At 34.7% G+C, this 11,265-nt stretch overlaps 1 protein-coding gene across 1 annotated transcript; it reads right to left on the reverse strand.

The window, feature by feature from the left end:
* Nucleotides 1–5,212: 5,212 nt before the first annotated feature.
* On the reverse strand, nucleotides 5,213–8,352 carry LOC144435820 (uncharacterized). Its single transcript, XM_078124454.1, has 3 exons — nucleotides 8,309–8,352; nucleotides 7,432–7,501; nucleotides 5,213–6,262 (listed from the first exon to the last, which is right to left on the reverse strand). Exons 2-3 carry the CDS (start codon nucleotides 7,498–7,500, stop codon nucleotides 5,741–5,743), a joined length of 591 nt encoding a protein of 196 aa, XP_077980580.1. The 5' UTR covers nucleotide 7,501; nucleotides 8,309–8,352; the 3' UTR covers nucleotides 5,213–5,740.
* Between the last annotated feature and the right edge of the window lie 2,913 nt (nucleotides 8,353–11,265).

The following is an 11,265-nucleotide window of genomic DNA, read 5'->3' on the forward strand; positions in this document are numbered from 1 at the left end:
CAATCAGCCGCCATTGTTATTCAATGGACTGGGGTCAATCGACCTGATATTCCAGATGAACTAGCAGATAATGAGATATTGACATAAATGATTTAGATACAAATGTAAGATACTTCACCATGGTTAATTCAGATTTTGCAATGGGTTTCTTTGTATCTCATGTCATTATTAGATGCTGGATGTGCACCAAGTGCTGGTATCGGTGATCAACTTCGCGGAGCTGTTGCTATGCTAGTGTTGCTAGGCCTTGCATGGATATTCAGTGGTTTTGCTGTGATTAATTACGACAATGTTGGTAAAGATCTACAAACTATGCAGATAATATTTCAGGTAATAAACTAAATGCAAAAAGGGAATTACTGCTTATGTCTCATGCAGTGTTCGCGTCTTGAGAAGGAGTGGCCGCAATTTGCCACGGATGTTTAGTTTTGATATAAATTTGACTCCCTAGTTCAGATGAAAACTTGCCACCCAAGCAAAACACCAATGGCTGTTATCACGGAGGTAATTCTTATACCGCCATGTTGTTATAAATGATAAAGTCTGTGATGCTATGACTCGTAGATACACATCAAATAATGAATTTACTGAATGTTCCTCTGTTTCTTTACAGTGTTTGTTCGTTACTTTCATAGCATTTCAAGGATTTTACATATTTGTGTTCCATTGCGCAAGAAGTGCTGACGTCAGACGTAAATGGGTATCTGTACTCACCAGGTCGTCATCGGGGACAAGTAACACTAGCGATGGCACTTCCGGTAAAAGTGGACCGTCTGCCAACACTGGCGCCTCGTTGACTGGTCCAACTCTTTTCCAATTCACCAAAGTATAGACAAGAATATATTTCATTTCAACAAGAGTTAAAAGTGGTCGTATTTTGTACCCATTTACTCTTGAAAAAAAAAAGTTTTACATTTACTTTCATTCTAAAATTATAATTTTAAAAAATTATTGTAGAAGCGAATTAACCAAAGAATAATGCATTCAAGTTTGTGAAAACTGTAGATAGAACTCCACAAACGGAATGTGATTACAAAATATTTGATGTTGTACATGGTGATACTGTATCATGGTGTGAACGCAGGAGTCGCACGTGGTTGTTCAAACACATGCATATTCACAGTTGGCAAACTCGAGTGTTTACTAGATATATACAACTCATTGCAGATTACTGTTTATTCTCTCTGTTTGACAGCCACTCAGAAACCAATAAGAAATCAAATGAACACTCGAAGTACGGACGTCACCTTCATGAACACTTGGCAACAAATTTATGTTGTATTGGGGATTGAGTGATAACGTTACTTCACGTAGACAAAAAATACATTTGAGAGAGTGATCAGTAATGTGCAAAACACTGTAGCTTATAATGCTAATAACTGTGTGTTACAGCTCAGACCACCAATATCTGAGGTTACAGATACAACTGCCGACATCAGACTGTTGACGAATGGAACCTGTTACAAACATGGAAAGTAAACAAACGAATTGTTTTAATAACACTTGGCACAACATGTTGGAAGTACAAAGACTTGTATTACATTCCATCATTTGATAAGAACAGTTTTATGGCCACTTTGCATATCAATTCATTTTCACAAACAAATTTCCAGTTCCCCTGGCATACACATAAAGAGACAACTGTTCTTATCAAACCATGGTTTGTACCACACGTCTCTGCTCTTCCAACATGCTGAGCCAAGTGTTATTAATCCAATTCATTTATTTACTTTCCCTGTTTGCAAAAGGTTCCATTCGTCCACGGTCTGATGTCTGCAGTTGTATCTAGAAATTGAAGATTAGGAGTTTTATTGTTGGACATTTCATGCATTCTTTTTCGTTATTTCATTCATTGTCTTGCGCACTTATGTATTAATGTTTAAAGCATTCACATTGCAACCTCTATCCTACCAGGTCCCCAGTATATAGCTGGGTTAATTGAGGAATATTCATCATGGTTCAAATCTTGCCCAAGGGCTTTAGTCATTCAGAAACAAATAGCAGCAGCGATGGCCTCGGCTCTGCAACCTGCAGATTCCACACCAGCCATTCTAATTGACCATTCAACCATCATGAGTCAATAATATAAAATATGAAATTAATGAATTCGTTGTGATTTATGTGATCAAATTTCAGATGTACAGTTAAGTTTATCGTGATCACTTTCATGTAAAAGTTATTAGGTGTACGTATATATTCTCTTAATCAAAAATTTGATTTTACTGTAATAAAACAACTAATTCAAGCTGTCAAAAATTCACCATTAACTATATATAATAACATAATTGATGTAAACTTTTCTCAAGAACACGTGATTTTGAAATGTTCACCATTACCATTCTGTAGTTTTGTTTGAAATAGAAACAGTCTTTGTTCATGAAATTCTATAGTTCCATTCAGAAAAATACTATATTCATCTATAAATACATGAATTTTATCATCTTTTGATCATGAAATGCCATTTTCAAACATACATACATACATACATACATACATACATACAATAACATACATACATACATACATACATACATACATATATACATACATACATACATACATACAATAACATACATACATACATACATACATACATACATACATACATACAATAACATACATACATACATACATACATACATACATACATACATACAATAACATACATACATACATACATACATACATACATACATACATACAATAACATACATACATACATACATACATACATACATACATACATACATACATACATACATACATACATACATACATACATACATACATACATACATACATACAGGCTCATTATCTGTACAATAACAAAGGCTATAATACACCCCATGTATTGATTCAATCAATCAATAAAGTATAATTTTATTCTGCAGCATTTAATTATACATTTCTATACATATTTATACACAACAAAAATAACACTGCCACGCTTAAAGCGACTTTCAATAAAATTTAAAACTACAAACACTATGTTGTACAAATGACCTCAATATTTGTTAATGGAATACTCTATTCTAGTATACTTATGTCTTTTTATATCATATTGATATATTCTATTACACATTTAAAAAAAATATCTTTCAAAATCTTTAATGAAAAGTGTCTAACACTACGTATGTTAGTAGAATAGAAATTGATACCCGACTCCATTTTATATATCGTAGTAGCAATAATGAAGTTACTTTATTGGAATCTAGTTTTTGAAGTGACTACGACTACAAACTATGGATGTTATTAACTTATTTATCAATAATTCTGCAAATTATGGTTTTGCTTAACAAATATAAAATTTGATATTGTTTATGAAGAGAACTTTTGTTTGAAAATGCTTGAATATCACCAAAGTTGTTTTAAGAATGTCAACAAAAAATCAGTTTCACTTGTTATGGTTTGTATGTTGTGAATTTTTCTATATGTTAGTACTGACATGGAAAGAAAGAAAGTGATGTCAGGCATAGCAAGCATATTCGCTGCATGTTTTGAATTGGTTGTAAAATGTACAAATGAAATTATTAAAGAGCCTTGATTCCATGACAGGCATCACACAAACCTCGAAAATTCTCAACTGCAAATGACTCACTTAAAGTTACTGATTTCTCTTCCAGTCTAAATGGCCATTTGTCACATTGTGAAAAAGATATTGGAAATAAACACTCACTAAATGGCAATATTGCCATAACAAAGCTCTGCATGAAGAGTTCTACAAACTGATTATTGATGATTTGCGACAGTTACTTGCTGCATTGGTATTATGCCAAGGGGTTTACTTTTCAAAGCAAGTAGGAGAAAAATACAGACTTTTTGATTCTGGAGTTTGAAAGATATGGTTACCATGAACAATTTATGTTTACTTTGTGGACAAGTGTCAGTGTTTGTTTTAAGTTAAATCTCATTGTCCATTGTATTTAACAATATGAAAATGTATTTGGAAATATTGTGTAATGGTATATGCGATATAAAAACTATGCGTATATGGTATCTTCTAAACATGAAAATGATATGAAATGAGAACAGAATATAATTTCATTTTTTTCCCTACATTTATCACAGAAATGTAAAATAAAAAAAATGAAGAGATCATATGGATGAGGATTGGGTATTTATTTGGACTTTCAATTTATAGAACAATTGCTTCCTACTTGACAAATCAATGGGGAAAAAACATTGACCAAGTCTGTGTTACCATTCAATACAATGCAAAAAGCTAAAAAAAAAATGTGTAAATAGTTTATTATTGTATGTACATAGCAAACAGTTAACACACATTTGCAATTTATTGAGTTACAAACACAGACTTGGTCAATGTTGTTTCACATTGATATTTCAATTAGGAAGCCATGATAAAACTTTTATAAATTAAAAATCCAAAATAAATACCCAATCCTCATCCATATGACCACTTTAGGAAACTTAATGCTTTCATTGTTACTATGTAAACAACCTTAAAATAATTAAAATACATCTTGTTTTTGAAGTAAACTTCTCTAATGTTTTTTAATGGTTATTTAGTTTAAACTTTTACTAATAGCCCTTGATTTAAAACAAACCCTTTGATTCATAATTGGTTTACATTGTCATAAACAGATTTAAGAATTTGATTCCCTGTTATAATTTTAGTTTCAAAATCAAAAGTTGACATAGAATATGATATTGGTTTTGGGCTTAGGAAAATTTCAATTATTTTGAATAATTTTCTACTGTTGAAGTATTAATATATATAATGCCAAAGTTCAAAGTTCATTCCTGATGCCCATATACAGGTATACCCACAGGGGCTTGGAATTGTAAAAAAATTATTTTATTTTTACAAATATTTGTTTACTGTTTACTTTTTTTGGCTTTTTAAAAATACCTTTTCCCTACAAGGTGCCATGTAATAAAGTAATGATTTGAAACACTGACATTTTTTTTCTCAATCAAATTTAACTGCTTCTTTTGCTGGTTTTAATAAACTAGTGTACTATACGATGACTACCTTATTAATGATTTATGAGTTAGTTCTACAGAGTGCCCTCAACCAGTGACCCTTCCTCATCCCCACTCACTTTTTCATGGGGAAGAGGAAGAGGTTGAGGGCAGTCAGTAGAACTAACTCATGAATAATTAACAAGTTAGTCATAGTAAAGCTTGTTTATTACACCAACAAAAGTACACATTTTGAAAAAAGACACACCAGTTTTTCAAATCATCACTTTATTACATGGCCCCTTGTAGAGAAAAGATATTTTTAAAAAGCAAAAAAAAAAAATAAAATAAAAATAAAAAATGTGAAAGTAACCAATAAACAAAAAGAAATATTTGTAAACAAATATGGTCAATTCCAAGCCCCTGTGGGATAACACAAGTGATTGAATGCAAATATTTATAGGAATATCTTATTCACACATAAAGCGAATTTTATTTCATCTTGGTACAGTCCTGTTTGACAGTTGACCGTTTCTATTGGCGACATTATTACATTGTTACTAGTGATTTTATTTGCATTGTTGCACACACATACTAGTGGTATTTCAAGAACAATTAACATAGTGATAAATGCCGATGTGATTATATAACTTTAAAATATGGTTTGAATATTGAAATACATGAAATCACAATCATTACATTTCAGGACAGTACAATAATGTAGTTACTTTAGAATGATAAATTGGAAACGAATGCGATGTTTTGATCCATCAACTAAGAACCTTGATCACACAATGATTTAGTTATTCAACTTTAGTTAGACACGACTGCCAGGATTCTCTTCAGATTTACTCTCCTTCTGTGTTGACTGTTGCCCACTATCTGTGCTGGGAGCAGAGTCTGGTGGCGGAGCAGCTACAGGTCCTGTTGCTGCTGGAGCTGCAGCAGGGGTGGCGTCTGACTTGTTTGCTGAAGACGTGGATCCATTTTTCTTATCACTGCTGTCACTCTTAGATGATGATGACCACCAATTCGCCAATTTCTGTGACATACTTGGTTTGTCGGTGCAGATGACTTCTATTTCATCACGGCCGTCCAGGTGTACTAGAAACTTATACTGTCCCATGCCAGCTTTCATTGTGTAACAATTTGCATACTTATCATACACTGTCAGTTCGGCATTTTTCCACACATCTGGTTTCTCTTTCTCTAAGTGACTGATAGCTCCTTGGAGTAAACGTCTCAAGCGATTATCTTCTTCATCGCCTAGGCCTTCATTACCGCAGCATTTAATGATGAACTTTCCAATTGTTCTTTTGTTGATTTCATCATATTCACCCTGTCATAAAATAGGGTCAGAATTTACAATAACCATTACAAAGTTAAATGTACAGCTGTAAAGTAACCCACTAATCATTACAATTTAAATATTGGGATTTAAAGAGAAGCAAAAGGTTTCAAACCTGTGTATGTATGTATGTATGTATGTATGTATGTATGTATGTATGTATGTATGTATGTATGTATGTATGTATGTATGTATGTATGTATGTATGTATGTATGAATGTATGTGTGTGTGTGTGTGTGTGTGTGTGTGTGTGTGCGTGCGTGCATGTGTGCGTGAATGCATGCGTGCTTGCATGCGTGCATGCCTTGCCTGTCTGCTATGTATGTATGTATGTATGTATGTATGTATGTATGTATGTATGTATGTATGTATGTATGTATGTATGTATGTATGTATGTATGTATGTATGTATGTATGTATGTATGTATGTATGTATGTATGTATGCATGCATGCATGCATGCATGCATGCATGCATGTATGTATGTATTTTGTGTGTGTGTATAGGCATGTTACAAGCATTCATAGATGTTTGCATGCACACATGCATACACACATGCATGCACTGCATTATGCATACATTCCTTGGTAAACACACTGCTATAATCCTCTGCTTGTACTTACTTCTTTTTCAACTGGGTACTCATCTGCAGCAGCGCCATCTTGTGGATTTAAAGAGAAGCAAAAGGTTTCAAACCTGTGTATGTATGTATGTATGTATGTATGTATGTATGTATGTATGTATGTATGTATGTATGTATGTATGTATGTATGTATGTATGTATGAATGTGTGTGTGTGTGTGTGTGTGCGTGCGTGCGTGCGTGCATGCGTGCATGTGTGCGTGAATGCATGCGTGCTTGCATGCGTGCATGCCTTGCCTGTCTGCTATGTATGTATGTATGTATGTATGTATGTATGTATGTATGTATGTATGTATGTATGTATGTATGTATGTATGTATGTATGTATGTATGTATGTATGTATGCATGCATGCATGCATGCATGCATGCATGTATGTATGTATTTTGTGTGTGTGTATAGGCATGTTACAAGCATTCATAGATGTTTGCATGCACACATGCATACACACATGCATGCACTGCATTATGCATACATTCCTTGGTAAACACACTGCTATAATCCTCTGCTTGTACTTACTTCTTTTTCAACTGGGTACTCATCTGCAGCAGCGCCATCTTGTGGTGGTTTGGAACCAGCAGTGCCCATTCTTTCTGAAAAAAACATCAACATCTGAATATAAATACTTCAGCAAAAACTTTGATTACAAAAGCAATAATTGAAATTCTTTACACTTTCGTTGTGCATTTCTTATTCTTAAAAATGGAAAAAGTGTGAATTAGTTCATAACATACAAACAAGAGGGCAAAGTCTATGGTTGACATACACGTTGCATATAGCGTGTTTACTGTCTTGTGATGTCATCCGACTCCCATATAGCTTTTGTGACATCAGTTTGTGAAAATCTCACAATTTTCGTCATTATTTGCTGATACTATACAAATGAATAGCTCATGGCAAAGTTTCTATTTATATAAACTGACTAAAACTATCAGCAATAATATTCAATCTGCTTGAAACTGCCTTCACATGACCTTGGTTGACCTTTGCAACGATGCACATATCATCACGGAGTAATATAGCCACCCAGAAATGTAGTATGCGCTCGGAGCGAAAGTGAAACTCAACACAATTGTTTCTAGGCGAGAGAAGGTTACTCATAGGTAAAAAATCGGTATATAAAACAACAAATATCACATTAAAAAAATTGTCTGCAGCAGTAACATTCTGTAAATGATCCACACTGTTCTGTAACGTTAATACGTTATTTGCCGTTTGATTGTATATACCGTACCCATGGACATGACAACAGTTATACATACATGTTATACATACATATACATGGCAGCCTTGCTCCAAGTCAAAGTACTAACAAATCGTTTGGAACAGTGATCGAATTGTCAGGTTAAGAAGATATTATGAATGTTATTATTGAATGTTTCATATATTTACCTACCTTAAAATGTCAACTAGAAGAACAACCTCGTAACTAAAACGCCACTGTCTGTAAACAGTCGAGTCTACACAAACACTGTATTATGAAATATTCCACTACATACTTCCGTGAACTGACGCGAAGGGAATTCCCCGAAAGACTCGTCATAAGTTTCTATAGCGCCCCCAACGGTTAAATGAGAAAGACTCGGATGATTATTCAATCACAGTCTTGTTAGCCCGAAGCTAGAGCTTATTGCATCAAGACGGGTCAGTGAATAAACTAAACATGGGTTAGTGTATAACTGATAACAGCCAATGGTATGATCGGGTCTATATTTTAAAATACATCCTACACGTTTCGTGTAGGGTCTGTGGTTTTACAGATCGGATCGGGATCGGCGTACTAAGACTTCATCAGATCATCATCGGATGATGTCGTCGTAGGCGTAACGATTACATTCAATTTTAGAATAGGTGGGGTAGTTAGACTTTTTATTTTATTTTTTTTTAAATATTTTTTTATATGTGAGTAGTTCAGGTAGTTTTGTGTTTTGTTGTTTTCCATATGGTCTCTATTTTTGGTTTCTTCTCTAATTGGGGTCGGGTAACTGGAACCAGAGAACTTTTTTTTTAAATTGGCCTTAGGGAGCCGTCAATATTTATTACCGGGGGGGGGGGGGGTCAGAGGAATTGCATTGAAAATCCGAAAAAAAATTCAGTAACTCCCTCCCCCTGCCTGACTTGAAATTTTTTTCGTAACCCCCTTCCTTGACACAATTTTTTTCGTAACCCCCCCCCCCCACACACACACACATACCATTTTAAAGTCATAACTGTTAATGGCGTTCCACAAACATTACACTAGAGGTTGAGTGTTGAGACGCACACACACACACACACACACACACACACACACACACACACACACACACACGCACACGCACGCACGCACGCGCGCACACACACACACCCCACACCCCCCCCACACATCTACATACATACATACATACATACATACATACATACATACACACACACATACACACACACACATACATACATACATACATACATACATACATACATACATACATACACACACACATACGTACATACATACATACATACATACATACATACATACATACATACATACATACATACATACATACATACATACATACACACATACATACATACATACATATTACATGGTATTTAATCAGTATTTACCAGTTATAAATATCTGTGCAATGAAACCTGTCAGAGATTTCCAGCTCACTAAGTTACCATGGCATCCCAGTATCTGGTAGACTTTCACTGACTGGCATATAATCTACACCGTGATATTCTAGATGAGTTGATCCTATTTGGTCAGACTTTGCCCTCCTGTGTGGCTTCAGCTGTTTATTTCTTTAACCAGGTTATTCCTTACTACTTTATCAATTAATGATTTAATTGTTTCATGTAACAGAACTCAATGTACTCGTAACGGTTTGATCAAATTGTGTTACAGATTGTTATGGTCCATTGTACTGGCTTCAGAAACTACATGTATATGTCAGATGTGTATGCATTTTCATAGGGGCTATGTATATGCAATATGCACTGAAAAATTCTAACAGAAAAAACACTGTTAATAAATAACTTGCATAATCGTGTATATATAGGTGTGTTGTTAGCAAAAAAATTGAGTAGCCCCCCCTTTCACTTCCCAGTTTTTGAGTAACCCCCCTTTCACTCCCCAGTTTTTGAGTGACCCCCCCCCCCCTCCTTATTTCTCCGACCCCCAGGTCATAAATAATGACGGCTCCCGGGGTTGTGTACGCGTACGTCTTACACTTGGCAATCATAGCGCATTTCTGTGAGAAATTTATATTACCATTTCCTCATATGCGGTGCTTCCCTCGGAGTCTCCTGTGATGTTTCATTTTCTCGCGGCTGGCATTCTGTGAAACGTCTACATTCTCACAGTTAGCCAGCGAAGAATTTTATAAATTAATTATCACTAGCGACCAATTAAAAAAATGAATTCTAGCAATGATTCTCGCAGGATGACTGCGAGGTTGTGAATTTTCGCAGAAATGTCATTCCTGCACACCTCATGTGAGGGAATTTAATGTCTTTTTCTCTTATATTTTCTCTGCGCTGCGAGGAGAGGTAATTCTGGCAAATATGGTTTAACCTACTAATGTCTTGTTTGTTTTATTGAACCATGGTTGAACGAAAGGCAATTTGTTCCCAACCGGCCGCGGCCACGAGTTTTAGTGCGCGTGCGTAATTTGATGCAAATTACTATCTGTTACACGGATAGTGCAGGTAGACAGCTAGTCTGAAAAGTGCCGTATGAAATATTCCTAAAAAACAAGATATTTATCACTTGGTATTTCAAATCAAATCACAGTGACTAATTGTATTATAATTGACATTTGAATACTAAATATATCGTTTTTTTTTGTACAAACCATCTTCAATATACTCAATATACAAATTCTGATTCCAGCGGGACAAATAATATTAATTTACCTTTCCGTTGTACATTGTTCTTTTTCTTCAGGATTTTAAATATGCAAATTGTAATGCAAGTCACAAAAACCCCTGTGTGTAAATTTGCATTCAAATACAGAATTCCACAGATTTCCTAAGACAATACTACACAAAAACAAGTACAGTATCAGTTGCAAGCATTCTGATGAGTTGTGGTTATCAAATTATAACGTTGTCAACGACGTCTGCACCAAAACGTTCACATCGGATATACGTGGATTTAGGTGCACTTAGCTTCTAAGCCGCCAGGCGCTGAATTGGTTTAAATTCATTAAACTTTGAATTCTAAAACAGATAACATTTTCATTGAAAGCGTGACTTGTATTTGATACAAGATTACATTCAGTAAAGCTTCTCACTGAGTATTGAACACAGAGTTTGATACGTGAATTATTCTTCATATCCGTATTGAACACAGAATTGTATACC

This window comes from Glandiceps talaboti, chromosome 5 (assembly GCF_964340395.1).
Source record: "Glandiceps talaboti chromosome 5, keGlaTala1.1, whole genome shotgun sequence".
NCBI classification, from domain to species: Eukaryota; Metazoa; Hemichordata; class Enteropneusta; family Spengelidae; genus Glandiceps; species Glandiceps talaboti.